This window comes from Cyprinodon variegatus, unplaced genomic scaffold (assembly GCF_000732505.1).
Source record: "Cyprinodon variegatus isolate N-32 unplaced genomic scaffold, C_variegatus-1.0 Scaffold20, whole genome shotgun sequence".
Taxonomy (NCBI): Eukaryota; Metazoa; Chordata; class Actinopteri; order Cyprinodontiformes; family Cyprinodontidae; genus Cyprinodon; species Cyprinodon variegatus.
In genome coordinates, this window is record NW_015150473.1 from 2,113,907 (window position 1) to 2,141,209 (window position 27,303).

Sequence of the window (27,303 nt, forward strand, 5' to 3'; positions counted from 1 at the left end):
ATATATATATATATATATATATATATATATATATATATATATATATATATATATATATATATATTAATGAGGTACATATTCTACTGCAAATAGTTGAGTTTGGTTGTCTGCAGAGGAGACCCCTAGCAGGGCTTTACAATTTGTTTAAAAAAAAAGGATCAGGCTGTGAACTTTTTATATCCATCAAAATCAATAATTAACATTTTAAATTTACCTATTTGAAAGAAGGACCAGGGGGAAAAAAGGATGTATTTAATTTGTAACTTTAACCCTATTTAAAAGTAACCTTTAATAAAAGGTCAGCCTTATCGCCAACATGACTCAGCCTTGCCGTGGGAAGTTTAGAGGGTAAATCCTCTCCTTTGCCTCATCCCCCAGGAGGCAATTTGATTCTTGATTAAAGTTCAACAAAATTATAGATCACTGTATTGGACATATTTTCATATTGGCAAGGTATTTACATGTAACTGTTGTTGCAAAGCCCTATTTTATAGAAACCTTTGGTAACTCCTACATCTCCTTTGGCATTTCAATGAAAAGGGAACTTTAACACCCAAGTGGTAAGATGTTTGAAACCGCAACCTTTAAAAGTTTTGGACTATTTTGAAACTAGTAAACAATTATTTTATGATGGCTTGTTAGTATAATGGTAAAGCTGGGTTTTGGGGTTAATAGAGGGAGGAATGTTTAATATAATTTAACTTTATTATTAATCTCACACTGGAGAACTTCACCTCTGCATTTAACCCATCCCCTTGGGGAGCAGTGGGCTGCCACTGTGCAGCACCTGGGGAGCAGTGAGGGGATAAGGGTCTTGCTCAGAGACCCAGAGTTCAGGCTGTGGGGATCGAAACCGGTACTTGCAACCTTCTCACAGCACAAGCACACTGCTCTAACCACCAGGCCAACACTCCCACAGCATATGTGGATCTTTTGGCAAAGAACAGTACTGCTGGAATTTGGCAAACACAATTTACTCACAGGTTTGAGTAAATATGCCAAGCTTGTTTCCTGTATTATCAAAACAGGCAGATGTGTCATGGACAGAGCATGGAAGAGGGTTTCAACAGATGCCATGGTCTGGTCAAATCTCCCTGCTAGACCACCTAGCGTCACTATGGTGTCTACCTGTGAAAAGATTGAAAGAGAAAACAATTAGAAAAGTTCAGACTTCAGCAGTACTGGACTTTAGAAGTACTGGTTTGTAGAAAGTAAAACTTGGGTCAATTCAGAACACTGCAAAATTGTACCCTCATTATGTATCCATAAGTCTTTTCCTGCTTTTCTTTATCATTGTTTACTATATTTATAAAAAGTTTGATATCTGTTTATTTTGATTTACTTTTGCATTCTTAGGTTTGGTTTGATATCACATAGTATCTTATTTATGGGTGTCAGTTTTTTTAAAACATTTTTTTTTCTTCCATTTATCCATGATGATTCTGTGAAAAATGCGATGACAAGTGAATTGGCACTATATAAATAAACTGAATTGAATTCAATATGAACCTGAAAAACCATAACTGTGATCAACATCCTGCTGCCAGTTATTCACTGGAGACATGACACCACATTTCCTTACCAGTTTTAAAATGGGTAAAAACCTGAACATACAAACATCCAATGAAAAAATATCTATTTTATCCACAAAAATATGAGTTACATTAACAAACCTGTTATGTCTACCATGTCATTACAACCAGCCTCCACACCAGGCTTATTACCAGCAGCAGAAGTACGATTTAAAAGGAGTGCCTTTCCTTTCTATAGACAAAGATGGTTAGGTGCTACTGTAAAGTACTCAAAAAAACGTGTTATAATTGTACTTTGGACGTCAAGTGGTAAGAATTTTATTAATTTAATGGGTGCCCACTGAAGAACTAGGTACCATATTCACCGCCCGCCACTGCATCTTATTTATAGTCTCTTACTTCTTTTTTTTAAGCAAATACTATTCACTATTATACATTTCATTTGGAATAAAGTTGTGCATTCTGGTCATGAAACACGCACTTTGACAAGGAAACCTGCAAGCGATACCTACAGACTGTGAGATGAAAGTTAAAGGCTCTCTGAGACTTATTTTTCCAGCAGACAGTCTGCGCTTGATCTTTTTATATCCTTAACCAAACTCCTAGACGTTCACAGTCTTTTTTTCTCCAGGGCTTGGAAAAACATGTTAGATCTTGGGAATGATGACCTCATCCATTTCAATGGTAAAGAGAATTTGGTATTGAAGATGTCAGTAAGTTTAAATTGCACAGCATGTAATAAGCAGTGACGACTTTGATATCCTGGTTGATATAAACCTATGGAAATAAAGGTAAATATTGCTTTGGTTTAATTTATTTCTTACATGATATATATGATGTAAGAAAGGGTTCCTTTGTTCCTTTTTTAAAAGCGTCAGGATTGTCTCAGTGAAATTTGTCATGCGTTATATCAACATGTTCTCTTGCTTTCAGCAAGCATGCAGTGTTCTTCAACATTTCTGTTTTTACATAGAATATTTCCACTTTTTCTCCAATAAAAAGTAGCTCAGATAAAGTTGAAGTTAGAATAAAATATCAGACTAAATGTTTTACAAGTTACTCCCTCCCTTCGGAAATGGAGTTGAAACAAACGAGTGCTGAGATTGAGATTATATCAACATCTGGCTGACACCCCCGCATGATGAAACATCGCCTTAACTGTAAACTAGGTTCGGTAAACAAACTCCCTTCTGTGAGGGAGATACACTGACAGAGATAGAAGGGTTTAAGAAAATGCTAATCATGTCGTCAAATTCTTCACTGGGGTTTGATAAAGATCACAAAATAACAGGGAGCAAATTGTATAAAAAATTCACACAGAACTTCCCCCAAGCACATAAGCCAGAATTTCCAAACATTAACTTTTTGAACCACAAAAAAATCAAGCATAGTATATACTATTTTTTTTTTTTATGTAATCATCACCCCTGATCAGATTGAAACAGCCTCTATTAGAGTATGTGTGTGTTTCACACATTTTACATTATCTTTAATTTCAGCTCCAAATCAGGTTCTCAAACCAAGTCAAATCATATCGCACCAGTGTTACATACTGTATCTAATCCATTGCAGAAGGTCGGCAAAATGGCTATGAGGTTAAAGGGAGGGACAAGACCTTTTTGATGTAGTAATACAATACAGCAGCACAAAGGCAGGCTCATAAACAAAGGAGTCGTAGATGACCCCCGGGTGTCCATCTGATATTAGCAATAAACTGACTCAGTATCTGGTGAACATATAACAGGTTGAGGATGGTAAATAACAGCCATGCTTTTAGTGGCTCTGCCTGATTTTACAGAGTACAAGGTAACTACTAGCACTTGTTTTATGCATGCGCTCAGGTCAGATAAACTTTTGTTAGACAAGCGTCAAAACAGGCTGGTAGTCGAGTTGTTAACTCAAAACTAATGTGTTACTCTAGGAGGAAGCTTTCTAATCTTAAAACAATATAATTTCTTTGCAACCTGAAACCTAAATTACACATTCATAGCAAATATTGAGACAAGAGCTGCATAATATATTGGAAACAGGCTCCTTCCTCATTCGTTTTCACACAGATAGTGAATCACTTCGCTGTAAGTCATTAAATCTAATGTGGAAGTGAATTTTATTAAGTTAAAACTCCACTTAAGAATTGGGTAGAAAAGGGATTTCAGTGACTTTGAACATGGTGGTTTAGGAAACAAACTGCTGATATGCTGGCATTCTCATACATAACCATAACTTGGATTTAAAGAGAATTGTGAAAAAGAAGAGAGAATGTCCTTTGGATAATAGATTTGTGGGCAAAATGCTTTGATAATATTTTAAGGAGAATGAAGACACTAGCTTGAAAACAAAAGCAGTAGCTCAAATAACCACATATTCTAAGCAAAGTACATGAAATGCCTTTTCTGAAAGAACATTCTGAAAAAAATCATCATGGGTAGAGGAAGACACGAGTGGGAAAAATATTCATTTAGAAAACATGCTATCCTAGCTTCGTCCTGAACAGTTTACAGCATATAAAAAAGTCCAGAAAAAAGGCAGCAAAACATTAGCAAATAGAGTTTTTTTTGTTAAATTTTAACCAAATTTCAATAAACATCCAATACAGCTGATAAAAACATACAGTGATAGAGAAAACCTAAAAACACAGCATCTGATGTGTATATAATTTTGGAAAAGTACAGTGAAAAATTGCACCTTAACCTTTAAGAAATAGTCATCTTAATGTTCACTTTACATTAATGCTTTTTTTTGGGTGGCTGCAACACATTAAATACTACCTAAGAGCATGACCTTTGGGTTATTGCTTTTTAAATGTTTTACTAAAAGAAAAGAACTATAAGGGAGGGGAAAAAAGCATGAGAGAGTAAAGAAAATTTCAGTAAGCAGGCTGTTTAGAACCAGCTATATTGCTTAGTTGAAGTAGCTGAAGCCTGCAGAGAGAAACCTGTAAGACCTACACAGAAACCTGAAAATGATGAACATATCATTGCAGAGATGAAAATTAAAACATGGGGTGCTGTCTTACTATAAGCACAGACACAAAAACAGCAATTTCCTTAACACATGCACAGTATTCACGAGATAAGAACCTGAAGCCAAGGTAGACACATTCTGAAAAAAAGCACCTAAATCCACTATAATCCTTTGACACGATTCCTGGGGATTTTAAAATCCTATTATTTCACTGAAATATTTCATTCTCTTAAAAAAAGGGCTAAGTGGATTGAAATTTGCCAAGGTGAACAGAAAGGGAATATGAAAATGCATTCTATTAAGTTCTTAGAAAAGTTTAGCTTTTCTAGTCCTATTCTGATTACTAAAGAGAGAGCCATGGTTCAAGTATGAGCAATAATGGGTAAGCAGGAAAAATCTGTGACAAATAAGAGCCCTCAGCAGCAAATGGTAAAAGAAAAAATAAATAAATCAAAAAGCATTTTGCCAGGCTCCTATCTTTTGCAAACAGGCTGACTAATAAAACTTCCAGCCCCATTACAAAAGCTTAAATATTAAATTAAATATTAGTCAAGCTAAGAAAAGAAAATCTTAAAAGATTCACACAAACTGTGACAGGAACAATCTAAAAACCTAAAGCATGGTTACATGTGTGTACGAAAGAGGAAGTGCATGTTTGTGTGCATCAAAGTCCCTGTTCCATGGTCTTTCATTAGCTTTGAAATGTGAAGTGATTGGCACACTCTGCAGTGATTGGGGCAACACTCAACATGCTGCTTACACTGATACAAGAGAAAAGAAAAAGATATATAATGAACAGGAATGAAGGGAGCAAGATTTGAAAGAAGCAAAACACAAAGCAGAACTCATGAATATACCATCCTTGTAAAAAACCTTATCACTACTTGATTATTAGTTCAATACTGTACAAATAAGGCTGTAATGATTATTTAAAAAAAGTATTTTAAAATAACCGACTATCTCTTTGAATCTTATTTGCAGGTTTATGAGCTGAATGTTATTATTATGTCTCCAGGAAAAGATAGGCAGGCTTTGGTAGTTATCCCCTGGATGGAGTTTTTTTAACATTACACCCAAACACATATCTCAGCAGGGATTTGCCATTAATAAACATAGTACGACACTACTGACCTCTGAACATCTCTTCTTAAGTACCTGTTGAAAGCATCAATTCTGGGTGTTCAGAAAGAGAGGACAGCTAACTTTCTTGTTTTAAACTAGGATCCATGATAAAATATGAAAAAAATGCTAACAACATGTGACATAAACATTTTTAATGGAATTTAACTAAGTGGAAGATGAGCTGAAAGGAAATAAATATTCCTACTACTCAAATTGACCTGTTTGACATTAAGAGATCCAAGACTCAAAAACATGAGCACATATTAAAGATGTATGAAACAGATATTGCACAAAGATTCTTACTTTGAATATGAAGATTGCAGAGAGAGTCTAGAGTCAGAAGATCCAACAACATTAAAACACTAAAAGGTTTCTTCTAATAATGATGTTGGTCTTGCAAAACGGCTATCTTCTTGCTGTGTCAGCATGAAAACTTTTAGCAAGTAAGTCTAAATTTTTATGAAGAGATGAAGAGGCGCAGACATCAGGGTGAGTGTTTGAACTCTGTCAGCATGTATTTATAAGTAAAACAGGCTAGAATTATCCAACATTTTTATTTTCCTAATGTCAGAATAAATAAAAGAGATGCATTCTTAAACTTTTTAAAGTAAGAATTTTACAGACACACATTTTCTACAGCCCTGATATAAAAAATGTCTGCTGTCTGAAAAAGATCTGTAAACTGCTTAATTTGAGGAAAGTAATAAAGAAAATCTACTGAACTGGTGCAGAAGGAAAAAGATTCAGTCCAATTCAATGCAGAACACACATAGGTTTGCCAGTGTGTGGTATGATTTTTCTTCAGTGCATCCATCAAGAGTGGGGTCCTTTACTTACATTAGCAATAATAAAGCCTCCCTATGTTTTTCTGTATTACAGCATACTGGTTGGTGGGAACAGTGACAAACAAGATAAAAAAATCTTAAAAGCAATGTATTAAATTATCAAAGCAATCCACATTATACTAATAATGCTGAAGTTAACCTCTGCATTACAGGTTACCAATATGCTTTCCCCCTTTTTTAAGAACTAAACTTGATCATGAAAAGGGAGAAAAAAAACGGGCTCTTCAATTATGTTGGATTGGATTAAAATACTGATCAGGCAATTTGGACAAAAACTTACAGTTTTTTATGTAAAGATTGCTGTTTTCTTCTTTTATTTTTGGCCACTGTGGGTTAGATGTCCCAGGAAAGGAGAGTTTGATTTTTTAAGGGCTTATTTTCTGTAGTTGGTGACATTGTTTTAGAAACCAATTTTCACAGCTGTAATTTATCTTGTCTTCAATGCTCTAATTTAGTCAGGTTCTTGACTATGTCACTTTATCACTTCCACTAGTCTCTTTGAGAGTAACAAAGCAGATACTTTTGATGTGAGACATACTGCTCTGCAAAGAGGCAAACATCTTATTAATTCCTTTGAGTTAAAAAAATGGGTCACAGGACTTCCCCTCTTAGACTCAAGAGGGATTCTTGATATCTTACTGTCTCCCCTTTACTTCATGCATCTTACATTTGAATAAAGTATCCTAATTTTCTTTTTTTGTGATGTAAAATGCACTAAAAGTGAACAATCTGTACAAAAAAAGGGGATATTTCAAGGGCGCACTCCAAATTGTACGAAACTAGCAAAACAAAGTCAAAAATATCTACTGAAAAAAATCACTTAGGAAATGTCCTTTTGTAAGGAAATATTTTAGCCAGTTAAACATTTTCATTTAATATTAAAGCAACAACTTTTTCCCAAGTATTAGCTTGATTTTAAATAGCTATTATTCTGATAATTATTTTTCAAGTTAGTATAAAACACTTGCCACATATCAATGATCTAGGCGGACTGCTCTTCTCAATAACTCGGCTATGTAACTTAAAAGGGTTGAACTTGTCACTAAAAGAGTCATGTGACCCAGAGCACCACTTTGTGGCAGTCTGAGCTCCCCTTAAACGCAGCAGTTAACTAAGCTAAAAAATTTTCTTAGCCAAAAAAACATTGACGTGACACTTTATCAGACTAATTTTTGGATCTCTGGTGTAGGATTCAGATGGCTGAATGATTCTTTGTCATTACAAGTAACTCCATAACCCCTCAATCTTCTGGTCCAAAGTAGTCCACTGTCAGACTCCAAAAATGGAGGTACTACTTCTTCATGTTGTCACAGTGCAGTGCGGCCAGATACCATCAGGGAGGCTAAACCTGAACGTTACAGGTACATTGCCCCTAATGGCTAAAGGTTAGATTGTTTTAGAATAACAGAACAATCTCCACCTTGTTGAAACAACTAAAAACCTTACAGTGTAGTGAAGTAACAGACAGTAAGGTCATTTATTCTGTGTAAAAACAGGTGAACCTTATCTTTGAACAATGACAGCAAATGCGTTATACCTGCTATGGTGAATTCCTCTCTAAAAAATATCATAGTTAAAGAGTTTTTCATGCCCTGCTATAATACTGTTGTGTTTGTTCTACTTAACGATGGCCAAGGATCACAGAAAGACATGAAGGCATCAGAATAATTAAAGAACTGATGCTGTCTTACGTAAAAGATGACATGCAATTGAGTTAGCCGTTTACATGAAAACAACCCAAAACACAATGAATAGGTAGGGAACTATTCAGTTGCACTTTTGATATTATAATTAAATGCACAGCCCAATCCTCAGACCAGAGTAAAACAGATAACTTGTGTGCCGACCCAAAAAAATAACAAATATGAGGAAAAACTAAGACACATGGAGAAATTGGGGGTTTTAGTACAGAAGTTGGGTAATTTTATATGACTCAGATGTGTAGCAGTTCTCAGAAACAGAAGTGATATTAATCCTTATATTATTCATAGATGAGTTAACTGGGAAATTTTTTTTATTTGTGTAATACATGTTTATGTTTTGGGTTATATCATTTTAGATATTATTAAGATACTTTTCTATATGTTCTATGTTTGCAATAGCATGTGTTCCCAATGCACTAAAATTTACTTACTTTGTAAAAACACGACTATTATTTTGAACAGATTTTGCACACAAAAAAAAGGAAGACATGGTTTAAGACGTGGATTTACTATAGATATGGTCAAGTTTAATAAACAAAAATTTGAGCAATAAAAAAATATATATATATTGCCATTTGAAAGCTTGAAAGGAAACTTGAAAGAATGAAAAACATTTCTCAGTAATACAAGAATGTATTTTACCTGCAACTGCCGTGTCTGTATCTCTTCCAGCATTATGGCAAGACATTTGGTGTAGTCTGTTAGATCCTGGTCAGCTGTTTCTATCAGCTTGCAACCCTATAGACACAATGACAAATTAAAACACACATGAGAGCAACAAAACATGATTCAATATTTGTATCACAGCACAGATAGTGAAGCAAAAACCCAGGGAGAGATAAGGAAAAGCAGAACAGAGAAAAAAATAATAACAAAGGGATGCAGACATGGAGGGAGGTATAAATCAGTGTTTTAGTGCTGTCTAGCTTCCCACGGGTTCTGTTGCTGAATAATGTAGAGGTTCCAGTCAGTGGCCTTAAACTACAACATCTAGGTAAACAACCATTTTTTCCCCATACCATCTCCTCTTCTCTCCACCGAGTCACCTTGCTTCTAAAATGTGCCTTCTTCTTCATATCACTGGCGCACACATACAGCAACAGCAAGTTCACACAAAACTTGCTTGCTGCGTTCTGTTTGATCACATCCATTCACCCTTCACTCCCCTCCTCCTTCCATCATTTTTCCATCCCTGCTTTCTCATTGTCTCCCCCTCCCTCCTGGATGCCTTTCTGTTCTCTCTTTTCCATTTATGCAGAATTATTCACCGTTTGCGGCAAATCTCTGAAGGAACGCCTCAAACTTTCCAATTGTTCTGCTTCAAAAGAATTACCATAGCAGTCTGTTCTCTCTCAAGGAAAAAAAAGGCATTGCTTTTTTTTCCTCCACACAACCTGTGTGATATTTGAGAAAAAAGGTCTACTATTAGAGATAGTTACAGAGGAAGGGAAAAGAGTGTCAAAGCTAAAGGAATCCCGAAGTCTGTGATGATGGTGTGTTAACGTACAGATTGTGTGCATGTACAAGTAATTACGTGCCCACATATTTAAATTTCGGATCTGCAGCAGTTATGCTTAGTATGACAAAGAAGAGACCACACATACTCTGTATTTATTTTTCTCAAAGGCAAGTGTATGTGCTTACATGCTTGACTGATTTCCTGTGCATTAATTATTTATTGAACAGAGCCTGTAGTTTGACATTCTTCTGGCTAAAACAATGGGAAGACCACCACATGGATTGATTTGTACTTGTTATAACCCTGGATACTTTATGTTTCAACTGCAGAGGCTTTCGTTCGTGTTAAGTTAATTTCTTAACTAAACTAATGTCGGACAACAAAAGATGGAGATGGCTTCTGTATGTTCTTTGTTTACCATGACCCAACCAAGCAACTATCTGCATAGTTATTTACACTATTACATGTCATACTTTTAATACTCCAAAAGTTGTGTATGTGGTACTTAAAAAAAAAAAAAGAAAGAAAGTGAACATATGAATTTACAAGTGAGTAGAGATGCACCGATCCAGTTTTTTTCTGGATCCAATCCAATACTGATACCTGGGCTGAGCATAGTGGCTGATATGCCATAACAATCAGATTCTGCAGAACTGCAGAATGAATGAAGCATTTGGGTAAAGGCTTAAGCCTTGAAATAAACATTTTGTAAAAAGGCAAGAAAATAGCACAAGTATAAATGTAGTTTATGTCATTTATTAACAAATAGGCATCAAAAAGTAGGAAATAACAGCTCCATGTAAAACGAACCAGATTGGATCTCGGACATCCTATATCAAATCACCAATATCTGATCCAGATAATTAATCAATATCAGAGCCAACATCTGATCCAGATATTCGATTGCTGCATCTCTACAGGTGAGTGAACTGGTTTTAATTCAAAATGAACTGGCTACAGTAAACATACAGCAGCTTAACCAGAATTACTAAATTAAAGCTATATGGACACATATAGCTTTGGTGGCACCACTGGTGAGATTTACAAAAGTTAATAAAATTATAGTCCCATCTTGGAAGCTACTATAGAAATCATTGAATTCCATCTGTATGCCCACCAATTGTTTTAGGGAGCATTAAAGACAAGAAAAAGCCTCTTTCATTTCTACCATCACATACAAAATATGTGTATTTTATCAGCATTACTGTGACTCTTAGCTGAAACTGTCTGTTTTGTTTGGAAACTTGGACCATCCAGTAACAGTATAGGGAAAATTGGTGTCAGACAAAAGGAAGAAAATTGGAGAAAAGCACCTTGTGTTCATTTTGTATCATGGAAGATACTAAATGAACATAAGGACTGGGAATCGCCTTAGAGTGAATGGCATCATAATCTGTTTTGAACACCAGCATGATTTTATTGGTTGTGTCCACCATTAAAGTAGAAAAAATAAAAATAAATGTCACAGCTGTGTCTTTTAGTATAGGATAATGAAAATGAGAGGCTTGGATTCAATGTCTGCAGTAGGGCTGGAACTAACGACTATTTTAATAATCAAATAATCTATCAATTAGTTTTTCGATTCATCGATTAATAATCGGATAGTGTAAGGTTTCTTAAAGAAAATTTTCTACAGAATTACACCTGGTGAAGCTAAAAAATGTTTGACCTGTGGAGTTTCAGATAAAAGATATTGACAGAAGAAAAGATTTTTTTGATCGTAAATGCAAAATATATATTTTTATCAATTTTGTGTGTCACTATCAGCTAACGGCATGTTTTAGAGTCTCTATACTCCAGTTAATGATGAATCAAATACTAAATTAGTTGACGATTATTTCAATAATCAATTCATCACGATTAATCCAATTGTTTAATACCTAGTCTGCTGTTTGTATATACTGCTGTTTGTATATATATATCTATGGTCTAAATAACAAGTCTTTTGACCTCTATGTTTGCAAACTGTCACCTGTTGGAGCTGTTGCTCATCCACCATGTTTTTCTGAGCTGAGATCTCTGCGTAATTACCAGTTTTCCTAGGTGTACGGTGCAGATGTTCAGTCCATGAGGATGCAGTGCAAAATGGCATGATGGGTACTACTGATTGTGACAGCAGTGATTTAAAAAAAAAAATTAAAACACTCACTAAAGTGACATTTTTTTTAACGAACATTTATGTAAGATTATGCTGTATCAAAATAAAATATTTTTTTATGTATAATACATTTATCTAAAGGCTTTTGGTACATTTTCTAAACCATGGGTCCCATAAAATGGGGCCTCCATTTTATTTCGAAGTAATAAAAGACATACAGTTAATATTTCAGACTTTAGAAAATATTCTAAAAATGAAACAGACAGGGTATTAGGAGAACTTTTGTTCTCAGAACTGCTATGTTAAAGTCAAATCACTTCTGAGTGTACAGTGTTAAAAAAAAAAAAAAAAAATGTGATCCACTCACCTTGTCTGCATAGAAAGCTTTAACCTCTGCTGTAATGGAATCGAAATCCCCACTGATGTAGTCAGGAAGAAAACTGGATGTAAGGACAGAAAGAGAGGGTGAGTGACAGAGGGAGAAGGTTAAGATTGAAAAAGAGTGCAAGTCAGAGATAGAAGGGAAAAGCAGAGACAACATAGGGGCATGTGTCAGTTCTTTGATCTGTGCAGGGAGGGAGAAGAGTGACGCCGCCGGGGGAGGATGAGGAGACATGAAAACTGACAGGGTGATTCTCTATGGCGCTGAGCCTGGCCCTGTCGTGCTCACAGGGCTTGCGGCAGATGTAAAGATTGATGGAAAAGCACACCAAAGCAAACATGGTAGCATCCAGAAGCAAAAGTTGGTGTTTATGCTCTTATAATTAGGTACACAGGGCTTGATAAACTCAAGCAGATCAACATTTCAGAGTAATTACAGGCTGGGGGGTAAATTTGCTCATTAGTCATAAACATTGTTATAAATAGATATGCGTCTATTGCCATCTCTCTCACACACACATGGCAAACAGAGCACCAGGTGTAAATCAGGTTGACCCAGTTAAATGTTTTTATTTCAGCTTTTTAAAGTAGTTTCTTCAGGTCACCGATGATCCAATGTTTGTTGCTTAATATCCGTTCATGGTTTTGGTGGCTTTCCAAACAGAGGTTAAGGTGGTCTGTCACTCAACTGTGGCATAGATGTCAGGAATAGTGCATCGATCCCCCTATGAAGCCTTAAAATAACCGCGCAGAGAATTTTCCTGTGACCATCCTCTTATTTTTTTATCACAGCTTACCTCTGAACCAGGGCTTCATGCATTCAGCAGAGAAAAACAAGATCTGAATCTGAGAGGTGTATCCATGCCTGATTTTGAATAAAACATATCCAATGTTTTTTTTTGTTTTATTCATCTTGTAGAAGAGTTGACAGACAGGTAAAATATAAGAAGTGTAGAGTTAAAGTGTATGGTTAAAACATGTAGATATGGGAACACATGCATTAGGTCATTTTGTTTTTAGCGTGTTAACTGCTGAACTGGTTGAATAGCACAAGCAAAATAGGCAAAAGCTAATGAGAGCATTTACACTGCTAGGGCAAAGCTGAGGTGAACTCCCTTGGGTCATACTCTGACAAAAAAAATTACACTTACCAGGTCTACAAGACAAACAGAAACAATAGCATAGTACCATGTTGAGATTTATATTACATGGGGTTAAAAGTCTCTTAAAGGTGCAGTAGGAGATCTTTTCTGACGCATTTTTTACCATGTGGCCTAAAGATCTCCCCACAGCCGCATAGCAAGCAGTGAAATAGAAGGTCTGGAAGTGAAACTAAAATAAATGGTGCCCGCTAAAGTGAGAAATCAATGAATAACCTCAACCAATCACAAAAGACAGTCCGTTGTACACGATTAGTTCCATAGGTTCAATCATGGACGTCTCCTTGTCCCTCTCTCCGGTGTGCGTACCCTGACACATGAACGAATAGACCCACCAATGCTTGTGCAGGACACCATGGGTGGAAGCTTGCCACTGTTATGCTACGTTCACACCTATGGTGACCAGATTTGGGTTTCTGAAAAGGACAACATTTTTTTTGGGGGGGAAGGGGGCTACTGGGGCCACTGACTGGACCGCACTGGGAACCCCGTTGGCCGGGGAGTGAGCGACCGAAACGGGCTTCCCCCCCGACTGCCTTACCGGGCAGGCAGGCCAGGCAGTGTTGGGCTGTGGTGTTCGGCTGGTAAAACAAACTTTTTGCACTTAAGCGTTGTGCACATGTACAAAACTTCCGGAAGTAAACAACAACATTCAACAAGTCTATATCACATGCAAACATGTTTTTACGCACAAAGCACATCTTCCAAGGAGGTGTAGTGATTTGCCTTCTCAATCAGCAGACAGCAGATGTGTGTGTGATTTCGTCAACATGCACATCATATTGTAATGACTAAATTGTGCAAATTCATAGGTGGAGGATATGCAAATGTAAAGAATGTAACAATTGCAAAGCGATTTTTTCTGATCTAAACTTCCACAACGTCTGTAGTTTTTGTGTCTTTTTTTTAGCAAGTTATAGTGGCAACAAAAAAGGCATTGGTGAAATTGACAGTGAGAATTCACAATATTAGAATAATATCGGTAAAGAAAACATGTTGACACAGGCAGGCTCAAAATAATGCAACGTGATGGCAAACAATCTTTATACAATTAAACCAAAACAAAAGAAAGAGACTGAACTGAAATATTGTGGCATACTTTTGTACTGAAGCTTTTTTAGATAGACTATGTTAAGTGCATTATAAATAATATTTAGTATTGCTATTGTCAGTATTTAAATAATCTTTGCCTCTATTACTTCAAAGAACATGGCTTAGAATCTTGTCTTCTTTTGCAAGTCTTAACATTTATGCAGTTATCTTTGTAGACCAACAGCAACACAGCCACTTATCGCATGCACAAAGAAAAAATAAACTTGCTATCCAGAACTCCTTATTTGGAAACTTAGAAGATGAGGCTCTGTATTTGGAAATCAGCTAACCCGTTTGCAATTCTTTAATGAAGAATTACTAGTTCATTAAATTGCTTGAAGAAAAAAAAAATCTAACTTGGACCTACTACAAACCCCTGACTTTTAAATCAAATCGAAGTGTGTACCTGCAGGCACAAAACAGCCCTCCGTAATGGTAATGATGCTGTTTTGGGTAAAGGAATTCATAATTCACGTTAGTGAGAGCAGCCAAAATTATAGCATCCTCTGTAAAGGAGAATATAACGTCAAAAGAGAGAGATAAAACTCTGTTTATTCCATTTATATGTGTGTGTATTTGTGGTTATGGAGTAAGAGCATGCAGGGATACAGTTGCTGCTATCTGAAGGCATTAACAGGTCTAACATTACGATTTTATGGTTGGCTGGGTATTCTGTTTGTGTGCATTTGTTTGTGAGTGCTCTACGGCAAGCTGCGAAAGCTATGTTCCGGTCGGTTGAAGAAAGAGATACATGAGGATTACTCTCTCCCTTTCTTATTCTGCATTTCCATTTCCTTAAAAAAAAAATCACCAGGACAAACACAACACAAATTGCATTTAATCAGCTGTTAGAAAGTTGTGTACAAAATAAACACACCCCAAAACTATGGCTGAAGAAAGCACTTCACCGAAATTGAAGCAAAGCATGATCTATCTGCAAATCTCCCTTTTCCTCTAACAGAGGCTCATTTAAAGATAATGTGATCACACACACTTGTAATGGTCCACAAATAGCCACAAATGTGCCTGCAATTTTTGTGAGTTGTTTTATTAAATAGAGTCCCACAATTGCAACTTCATTCAGAAATAACCTTCATGTGACTGATGGGAAGAGATGTGTCACTGGTCGTGATCAGAGCAATGGACAAACAGACCCAACACACACTCAGACCTCTTTATGACCTGCCTGCAAGCCACATTCGGCAGCAAGTAATTGACCAGACGGGAGTCTAAATTCTGCATTTGTGTCTGTCTGTATGGGCATAAAAGCTGTTTGTGTATGTGGTTGTGTGTCTGCATCTTGCATGGCTGACAGTCTTCACTTTCACATTAATATTAACTGACAGTTTAATTTGGATGGGAAATAGAGCATTTTACTAGCAGTTTGTCGGAGCATCGGTGGCTGGGATGGAAGTGTGACCTTTGTCTGTCTTTGGCTTTGTACGTATAAAAGTGTATGTGTGTGTATGTGTGCATATTTTTCTCTCCATCAGTCTGCATTTGTTTCTCTCTTCTCATTCTCCCTGTTAACTTTACCCTTATTTCTCCCCAACCCCTCTGGAAAGTTCTATGACGGTTTCTTTTCAGGCGTCAACCCTCCACAACTACCCCTGATTTAACTATTTTATTTAATGTAAAATGTTAATATCTCTGAACATTCCCAAAACATCAAGAGCACAATATTTTAGGATATATACTTAATACTCTAATGCATATTTTGTTAGTAGTGCTACTAGAGATTAAATTTTTGCTTTATAGTCAGATGTTTGATTTGACCAATTTGGGGATTTAATGGTCCTTCACAATAGTTGAATGAGGATACACAATAAAACTTCAAAGATTTTTTTTTAAGGTCTTGGAAGTTTGAAAAAACTGTTAATAAAGAACAAAACATTTGGATGGATGTACCACAGAAATAGGGCCAACCAGTTACACTTAGCCTTAAGAAAGCTGGTTATGATATTTAAGAACAACCAAGGAAGGAAATAAGGTTAGAATAAATCAAATTAATTGTAATGGTTTGTTTATGGCAATAATCAATAAATAATTTAGTAATCCAATATCATTTATTGGATTACAGACTATTAAACTTGCTATTAGCTGTGTGTACATAAGTGGGTAATCAAACATCCATATGACATACGTATGTACTGCATATCTACCAACATACATAGCTACATAAAATTAAAAATACAGACAAATAAAATGAAACTGGTTCATATTAGATATACTTAGTTCAAGCCTGTAACATCATCAGTGACCCCTCATGCCCCATCCATGGACTGTTCTCCCTGCTGCTGTATGGGAAGAGGCTACACAGCCCTGCTGCAGGTCTAGCGGGTTCTGTAAAAGCTTTTCCCCCACTGCCATCAGACTGTTGAACTGTTGAAAACTCTAATCAAGTCACATCGAAACTCTGCATCACACTAATAACATCATACTTGCACTACATGGTGAATCCTCAAAATAGAACTCAACGTAGTGTGTTTTACTGCATTTTGCATCATATCTACCGGTATGTATTTATTTTGGCACTGCTCCGAACCTTCCACATCAATGCCTTTTGCTCCATGTCTGTCCCACACTGTTTACACTTTGATTACTGCTGCACTTTAGAAATGGAAATGTTAATTATCACTGCTAAGATGCTGCTCATTCACTGTTGCTAAGCTGTATGTAGCAAAAGTTTGTTTTGTATACACTGTGCATACAAAATGACAATACATTTGGTCCAAGTCTAAAAGTACCAAATCATGCTGGAGAGAAGAACAAAATGCCCCTGAGCGAGAAAGTTAAAACCTGAAGACAACTGTATTTTAACAAAACAAACACCAATATAGTTTTAGGCTCCTAGAAAACAACCACCCAAAGGCTCCAAACTTAACCCTGAAAGAAATTAGTGTAGCATTTTAAAATAATTGTGAGACTTCTGTAAAGAGTAGTGGCAAAATATCCAGCCAAAAATATGCCTGATTCTTTTTTATGGCACGCATTTTTTTAGCACAGATTCAAATTGCTAAAGGGATCTTAAAAAAACATCAACCGGGGGGCTTAAACTTAATTGCAAATATTCTTGACCAGGAATTATAATCAAAATAAATTCAAAGATGCGCACCTTTTGAAAAAACAATTTAGAAATACATTGTATGATAATTCCCTCAAAAATTTAACAGCAACACTGAAAGCACAAAATGTAGGCTATGTATAAACTACATACAGAATATAGATCATAAGACTATAGACCATAGGTTAGGTTATAAGCCAAACTGTGATTCTACACAATTAAAACGAAATATAAATTTTTTTATTGTTCTTATTTAAAGCATAATTTCACAAATAAGTGACTTGTTAATTTCTTTTCAGTTATTGAAAAAGAATATAGTTCTCAAAGCAGCTCGTATCTTCCATCTTTCTTGATTGAAGGAGAAAAGACAATAAGGAGGTAGACAAGCACTTTGGATAGCATCATTACAGCTCATAAACGTCCCCAAAGTAACGCTGTTTTCACTGATTATGCGCTCTGACTAAATTGAGATGCTGTGAATTGCAAGCACAGAGACAAATTAGATATCCTAATGTCTTGGGACAACTTTTTTCCAATGTCTTGCAAATATTTTTTTCATGTTATATAGCAACATATCTTATTTTCCAATTCGTGCCTAACATCTTAGTCAGTCAGTAAGAAAAGAGGCAGGTATGTAAGGAAGGAAAAAGCTATCTTTTGACTCCTTCTGAGGGCTGCCCTATTCTTGTCTCTTAAAGGAGCTATAAATGGATGGAGATTCACTCCACTGTGACAGGAGGGGTATGATTTTTAAGGTTTTGAGAGCAAAGAGGAAGCAGGAAGCAAAAGTTTGTCTAATGAACATCATTACCAGGTGAGAACAAGGTGCTGAAATTTAACTATTTTTGTTGTTGTTTCTTGATTTTAAACTATTTAAGTCACTTGTGTTTATTCTGCATGACTGCAAAATAAACTTTTTCTAACATGAAAAAAAAAAGAGTCAAGTCAAGAGATGCTTTCAGTACAAAGTGATATATCACTAAATGAACATATTTTGGGGGCAACCAAATATATAATATACTGTATATCACAGAACTCCTCCAATAAATAGTTTGTATTTCCTATAACAAATATCTAATTTTACAGTCTTGTAGTTGTTATTTTGAGATCATAATACACTCTGATACGAAAGGAGGTTGAATCATGAAATTTTGATCTTGCGTTTGTCCCTGTGCTGAGAAGCTTTTAGCTTACCTCCCGCAGGACAGTTGTTTACTTGTTCTCAAAACTAGGATTCCTCTAACTGCTAAGTTACCCGACCACTTAAGTAGCCATCAAAAAATCACCTCAAAAGACATCTGAAACAAACAAACAAACAAACAATACTATTTCCAATTTAACTTAATTCAATATGGTTTCCAATAATGTTGTTTTTAGCTTTAAGATCCTTTAGTCTAAAAGTAAAAATATCTCATGACTCACACAGATGCTGATATCCATGTGAGTTTAAGGTTTATTCTTAGATAGTAGAAAATAGGTACTTTGGCAAAATCTTTATGGCAAACTACATTTGCTGGGTATTTCCATTTAGCCCCATTAGTGCATCATTACATTGCAAATACTGTCCAGCTAATTTAATAGATGAAGTTTAAGCATGAATTGAATCTGGAAGACTCTTATCAGCTTCACCTGAGCCACCTGCGATGCCCCTCGTTCAGCTCCAGCCAATCAACTCGGGCTAAACCTTGTCCAAATCCAATCATCTTTCAAGATTCCCTCAATTTACCTCCTGGCCTAGCTTCTCTCTCTCTGATGCAAACTTTCACTCACCTTCACCCCATCTCCTCCCTCATTCACAGACTATTCTCAGTCCCACTCACCATCTGGCTTTTTCCACAACCTGTCCAGCCCCAGGGGAGACTACTCTAATCCTTTTCTAGGTTACTCATCCAATCAAATGTTGATTCAAAGCATCAAAGTCTTCTTCAGGGGCCCGAGCACCAAAGAACTTATTTGATTTGGGTCATTATCTGCTTTCATCTCCTCAAACCCCAGTCATCCCCGGCAGATGGCCGCTCACATTGAGCCTGCTTCTCCTGGAGGTTTCTTCCTGTTTATAGGGAGTTTTCCTCCCCACTGCCGCTACGTGCAAGCTCAGAGTGAGGGATTGAAGAGTCAATGACTCCATGCAATCAGCTGGTTTTTCTTAGATTTATTTTCTACCAATCTGGCTGTCTCACTTGCAGAAAAGAATTAAATCAAATAAAACTTTCTAATTGCAGCTTTTCTCTGTGTGTGGGTCTCTCCCGGTTGGAATACTTCTAGGTATCTAAAAGATACCTGGGAATAAAACAAATATATTTGGCCTTTGAAATATTAATAATCATATGAAGGTGTCATTACAAAAATGTGTCCAAATCTCTAGAGCTGTGGGTAGGAATGCCCTAAATAATACCAAATTCATCCTAATGTTTATTCCATGTCGATTTATAACAAACATTTTACAATATAGCGGGCAAGGTTCTTTCAACACTTCAGTTATCACCACACAATCTTTACAGGTTCCTACTAATAAGGTAAACAAAATGTTTCTGGTTCAACTGATCAGATGAATACCAAACACTGGGCAATAACAAACCAACAGAGAGTCAGTCGGATATTTTTCTTCAGCTCTAAGTCTTATGAACTAAGAAGCCTTTCAACTTGACAGCTTCATTTGCTAAGGCTGACAGCATTATCTGCTTCAAATCCTGATACATACACAATTATATGCTGACACAACCAAACTCAAAGTCTCTTTCCCACATACTTGTGCTTAGTCAAATACTGACACAATCACATCCGCTTATGTTTGCATCTCTGTCAAACTGCACACACACCCCCACACTTGGAAAAGCTATAAACTCTGCTCGTACACAATTACGTCCTACGACATTCAGAAAAGATCCCTTCCAAGCTCATAAATTTTATGAGTTAAATCCTAAGAAGATTGGATAAAATGCACAAATTAGGAGAAATAATTTTTTCATTTGAAACTGAGACGATACCCAGTGACATTTACAGGAGGGCTTGAGGATATCAGCACTCATAAAAAGGTTATGAGCTTCAATGAAAGCAAATTTAGCTCAAGTTTAGTAAATGCAGTTTGCTTCACATAGTTATTACTAGTATTTTAATGTAAAAGTAGAAATAATTCCAGTCAGTTATATGGAAAAAAGACTAGAATAATTATCATTTAGCAATCATTTCTTCTTTCAGTTTTATCACCGCATTTATATCAGTTCTACTAAAATAAAAATAGTGTTTCCATTTTGAAGGGGGGAATGCAATACCAGATCAGTATGCTGTAAAACACGCCTCAGAATTTGCAGTACTTGGTGAACTTCACCACTCTAATGTTAAGGCACCTTGACTGGTGTTAGAAGTTAGAGGATTGAAGAATCTTTAAGGTTACAATTTATCTAAATCCCTCAAGATTTAATAAAAACAATTCAAAGGGGATAAATACATAAGTGTCACTAAGAAGAACACTAATCCATAATCACAAATGCATAATGCAAGGTTTTATTCTTTAACACATATGCAGAGCCAAACGGCTTAAAAAAAAAGGATGCAGCCTTTATCTGGTCCAAAAATATGCCATGTTGCTTTAACTACACCATAATGTGAAGTGGAATCACTGTCACTTGACTCACCGTGAAAGCAAAAAGCCTTAGCCTAAAGCACACACCCCCACTCTACATCCCTAATGTCTACCATTAAGGTTGTTTTGACAGAAAATTACGAGGCACCTTTCTTTTAACAGCGGGATCTCACCCACCCACTCTGTTCTTTAGACAGCAGAGAGGTCTGTGGAGGTTGAGCAAGAATTTCTATTATTCCAATTTCTTGTTCCTTTTTGAATATCCATTCAGACATGAGGTCAGATACACACTAATTCACAATTGGCAAATTAAGGCATTCACTCATTTAAAAAAAGGCTTTAGATCATTAGCATTTTTACAAAGAGAACTCAAATTGGAATATAGATATATATCAGTTTTTTTTTGTCATTAAAAATACCAAATACTAAATGTATTTTCATCAAGGATACATTTATAAACAGAATTTGGACCTAATTTAATGTGGAAATAATTTACAGTACTCACTGGAAAACTACTTTCATTCACATTAAAACTACAGTTAAAAAAAAAATTATATATATATATATATATATATATATATATTGTCACTTTACATAAAATGAGAGAAAAGCATATCTTTTCTCTTTCCAACCCTTTAGTTGACAATAATATGCTTAAACTGGGTTTGCTGCCAAACGGTGGTATTGAGAGAATTTCAGCAAGTGTGCAAATCTGTGCAATGAGCTAGACGTAAGCACTTTTCCATGTAACAGTGAAGTCCATTGAGAATGGTGTCTGGACAAAAGAGCATTAAAAATCATGAGAACAATGGAGCTCTGAAATAATAAAAAGAAGGTATTTAAATTTTTGGGAAAACAACCCAATCCTATGCACTAATATAGTTCAGCATATTTCATAGTTACACTTAGTGAGTGATTTAAAGGTATAGTGTTTTTGATAAAGGGAAATTTTATATCAAACAGCCAATTGCAGCCAAAGGGGGTAAAATAACAAAGACGTTTACAGCTAAACTAAACAGAACTGAGCTGAGCTGAAGACATCTAGAAACAACAGGCAATATGTTTTCCCAAATTCCTTATATTTGGGTCAAGATGAAGTATCCAAGATGAAGCAAAACTAGCAGGTGATCTCCACAACCTTTACCTTTTAACACAACAATATAAAAACGACAGTAAAGTTGAGAAGCATACATTTTTTCTTTTGTTCTTTGGAAGGTTCTACCATGAAATGATTTTCAGCTGTTAAATAAATGTAACCCTTTGTTTTGCGGTGGCTCTGTAGAAAAGCAAAAGTGTAATAAACTTAAATAAACTTTGCTGAATTAAACTGAATTAAATTAATAAAGCTTTGCTGAATTGTTTAACTAATGTAATAAAATGAAAAATATTAAAAAATATTATTAAACTATTAAAAGCTGCTTTGGCTCTGGAAAAATGTTATTTGAATGTTAAAATCACTTCCTCGTTTCTTCCTTTTTGGTAGCATCCTTCCTACCATATATAGAGAGATGTATTGAACTAAATGTCGATCTAAAAGTACATTTCGTAGAAAAAATACTGTGAAAAAAAAATACAAAATGGTCCTTCAGGTAATTACTGTACTTTTTTTTTTATTTAGTTCAAAGCAGAAAATTATGTCCAACAACTAGCGCCACTCTGTACCTTTGATAACCTTAAATTGGTCTCTTGATTCAGAGGTGCAAAGTGCACAGGAGTGTGCCGTTTTCACCGACTCTTCACAGCATGAAAGTTTCTGATTCATACTCTTGACTGAAGCTTAATTTAGAGTGTTTAGAGCAGAGTTCTCTGCAAGCGAGCACTGACCTTCACTAGTTAACATGGCTTTCTCCTCCTCCTTGGCAGGCTTGAGGTGAACGAAACATGAAGATATAGTGAAAAGCCGGCACAGATATGAGCATGGAACATGAACAAAGCAGTCTAAGAGTGCGGGGAAACGAAAAAAAGAAACTGACTGGCATGAATAGTGCAACACGCGGTGCTACCAGGGGAGGTAATTGGCATGACACAGGTGGACTAATTAAAGCTGATGAAATTATGTCAGTAACAGAGTGTGGGAACTTAAACATGAATGAAACTGAGGAGACAAAATCCCAAAATTTTACAGGCGTGACATCACTAAAAAGGCATCATGAAAACAATAGAGAATAAATCATAAATAAATAAATGATAAAGGAGCAAATTGAAGAACATGAAAAATCATTATCAGATGTGAGACTAAAACCCTTAACAATGAGATGATAAAGGGAAAAAAAAATACAAAAACAAACAAATATCTACTGTACAAAACTTTCGTACTAAAATCCTAATATATGATAGTTAAAAAAGGCTATTTCTGTTTTAAGAATTGTAGGGGATTATTTCTAAATATGTAAATTGTTTTAATTACAAATGTTTATGAATTGGAAATAACTTTTTTTAAATATTTATACCCCAATAAGTATATATATATATATATATATATATATATATATATATATATATGGACTGCTCATATTTCCTTTAATGGACCTGTTCTATAATATAAGGTCCTCTGTGCTGTGTGTAATTCAACCAGGTGAATTACAGGATATATGAGATTTGGTAACTTCTGAAACTTTGTTTTTATTGTTTTTTTTTTATTGATTTTTTGCCTACATATACTTGTTAGTCCATTCGTACCATAAAATAAACTTAGTTGTATGGCTAACAATAATGAATCAACACATCCCGACCCCACAAACATGTCTTAGTAGCTATTTGCTTTTCTTTTTCCCAGCTTTTTGACATTTTGAAGCAGATGTGGTTAGTTTTGGAATGAATCGAAATGGGAAACTTTGCCGTCATCTCAACTATTCGAGCTGCTGACAGAGCTCAAGCCAGGTCAGAGGGTCACTGGATGAATCTGCTGTCACTGAAACACATGCAGCTACTGTATGCAGGGAAGATGTCCGCAATCTTGGCTTAAACTACACCGGCACTGGCTATTTAAAAGAGAGACATGTACAGAGAAGGCTTTATAAAAAGAAAAGATATTTGTCAATGAAAACATTGTTTTTCCACTTTGAACACAATCCAACTATCTCGTTAAGTCACAGAAATTTAAGTGACTAAAAACTGAACTTGCTAATTAGGCTTTGGTTAGTTTAATTAACAATAAAACCATTTCAATCATCTAAACATGACTCAAATTATTCATGTTTCAAATGATTAAAATTCAAATTATTCATAACTCACTACTCATAAGTGCAGAAATATAATTTTCTATAAAAGAATTGGCTGTGATTGTGACAAAAACAAAAACGTTCACAATTTCTGTGGTTAGCATTAGACATTTTTTGTGGAAAGCAAAGGTCTGATGGCACTGTTTTTGTTTTGAATTCGTAAGAAAATGTATATTATAAATAAAAGCCCTAATAATTTTATTCCGCATTTTAACATTATAAATGTTTCGCTTTTTTGAGAGCTCAGTAATCTTTATCATTTCTAAATATTGGTCATATATCTATGAATTTAAAAAGTCAACAATCTTTCTGACAAAACCAATAAAATACTTTCCAATGGAAATAAGTATGAAAGCTTTAGAATAAGATTTTTCTTCCAAGAATTACAACTTGTCTTTAGTGAAAAAAGATAATGGGACTAAATAATGACACTTTGCAAATATCCTCACCTCCATATGAGCAGCTTGAAGTGGTTGATACAGCGGTAGAATTGCAAGGACATGCACACATAGAGACAAACACAGACACATCGAACATCCCATTCACACCCTAATGAAAAGCACACACACTCCATGCTCACACTCTGGGTGTTAATGTGAAAGTCTCGACACTTCAGGGACCCAGTGATCCCCCGATCCATCTCTGTCCTGACAGCAGCCCTCCATTAGCCACAACCCCCCCCTAAAAACTAAACAAAAAGAAAAACGCTGCAGCAAATTGCCAACCTGCACTCCTTTATCAGAAACACACTCTGCACTTGTGCACAAACAGAGCACATTTATTCACCTGGAGCAGAGAAATCCATTAAACAATCATAGACATGCAGCCAGATAAAGGTTTTAGATGCACAGTGTGGTTTGGAAGCTGTTGTTGTTGAGGTTTTCAGACATAGAGTGAACAGCTCCTTTGTTTATTGTTTTTTTTTTTCAAAAACACACAATTACAGCTCAAACATCGGCATGTAAGTCAAAATACTAATTAACTTATTCAAATGTGAGACTAAGGCCAACTTACTTGTCACAATCTCCAGCGGTGATGTTGTAAAGTTGATTGGCAGCTCCATCAGCACATGCCCTCAAGAGAGCTAAAGAAATAAAAAAAAGATAAGCATACAGTGTATCAACTGGTGTGACTCAAAGAGAAATTACTGTAACTCTCAGACCAATTATTTTTGAAATATGCTTTTCACCTTAGGTGGCATTTGAGTGGAGTGTGCCTTAACAATGTTTGAAGTCGTAAGTCACTTTATACAGTAAGTGTATAAACTCTGGTAATTACAATAACTAAGTAAACAATTAATTCCAAATTAAATAAAACTATGAAAAGCCTTGTGTCCTGCATTTCCCCCCCCAAATTAAGTATTAGTTGTCTAATTTTGAACAGAGTTAGAAAATGCATAAACCATATAATCAACAAAATAATACACCTTTTCTATATAAAAAAAATATATATATATAAATATATATATATATATAAATAATATAGTGCTTAATCCAATGCTTAGGTTATTCTGCCATCGGATGGGTTAAAAGTTATAAATATTTTATTCCAGATAAATTCAGATTTTATATATATATATATATATATATATATATATATATATATATATATATATATATATATATAAAACATTTAGCATTTAAGATAAAGAAAACTTTAAAGAAAACTTTTTTTCCATCAATATGTTCTATCCAGAACTCAACTCATCCAAAACACTCAGGTGGAAAAGTTTTAGTTTCACCTTGTCTAAGTTGTGTAAAACATCTTCTTGAAGGACCCTTTTTCTACCTGATTTTTAAATGATAAATCAAAACAAAATTATCGACAGATCAGTCAACTAGCAAAATGATCGTTAGTTGCAGCCCTACATCGATCATTCAAATAAGGTCAGAGTTAGTTAAAGTTCAGTTGTTGCAAAATTATTCAAACCTTTTCAAGCTTGCAGTTTTCAAAAAAAAAAAAAAGGTTATTCACAGTTCACTAAATTAGATGCAAACTATTTGCAAATGCATGCTTTTCTATGGCTTATCTTCTATCAAATTGAGTAAGAAGCCTATTTTTTAAGGCCCCCATTCTGTTCAGGGCTGTTGTTGTGTACACTGGGGGAAACTTCAAAGAATAGGAAGCTGTTTTGTGCTTGCACCTTGTTCAAAATTAAGTTATGAATGCACCAAAGAGACAGGCAACACTTGTATTTGTGTTCCCCTTTTGCCAGCTGGGTCCACCCCATAGCTTTTCCCCCGGACCTTAAATAGTTCTGCCATCTAAACATATAAGTTATTCTTAACTTCTCAACCTAAAAAAAGCAGGATTCACACAAAAAAATTTGAGGTGTTAATTAAGGCATCACAAGCTGGAATATTTAATTATCAAAACAACAGAGGGAAGATGCTTCCCTGTAACAATCAACATCACACTTCAGGAAATGTATTTTTTTATCTTTTATCTCAATTCATCAGAAACATTGGCAATCTAATTAACCACCAAGTGGTGTTTTAACAAGGTATAAACGAAGCAGAGAAGAACATGCAAATAAGATCGATGTGAAGTTTTATATTTTTACATTCCACACAAAATCATCAGATTAGTGGAAGAATTGCATCTTCAAGTTTTGCCAAGCATGTTTAATTCGAGTGTGTGGCTGTATCTGCCCTAACCCCTAAATCCCTCAATCAGTATATAGACTGGGGACTATATAGTGGACTTTACAGTGAACTCAGTTAACTAACCGTATGACCAGATGACCACTACTTTTCACTCCTTGTTGGTCACGTGAGTCCACCTCCCCGCACGGTGCCTGCGCCATCTTTGTCCTTTCTCACCCCCAAAAAAAATCCCATGATGCCATGCAAGGAGAGCTCTTCCAAAGCATTCTAGAATACTATTGCACTTTAAGGAATGGAATTGTTCCGAAAGCTGTAGAAAACAAAATTTTCTTTTGTATACACTTCTGTATACAGAATTTTAGATGAGTGTCCGAATGTCTAGTGGATGAAAAAGTACTGGATTCCATATTTCCCACAACGCACCTTGAAAAGTAGTGATCGTCCATGGTCACTAGATGATCCTGGCGAGCTCT

General features: G+C 35.5%; 1 protein-coding gene across 1 annotated transcript in view; it reads right to left on the reverse strand.

Moving 5' to 3' along the window:
* tpk1 (thiamin pyrophosphokinase 1) overlaps positions 1-27,303 on the reverse strand; it is a 97,328-nt gene that overhangs the window by 39,049 nt on the left and 30,976 nt on the right. The window contains exons 4-7 of the mRNA XM_015389306.1: positions 25,239-25,308; positions 12,091-12,163; positions 8,809-8,904; positions 982-1,128 (exon numbers count right to left, since the gene is read on the reverse strand). Coding sequence (XP_015244792.1) covers positions 982-1,128; positions 8,809-8,904; positions 12,091-12,163; positions 25,239-25,308 — 386 coding nt within the window. The remainder of the gene's footprint in view (positions 1-981; positions 1,129-8,808; positions 8,905-12,090; positions 12,164-25,238; positions 25,309-27,303) is intronic.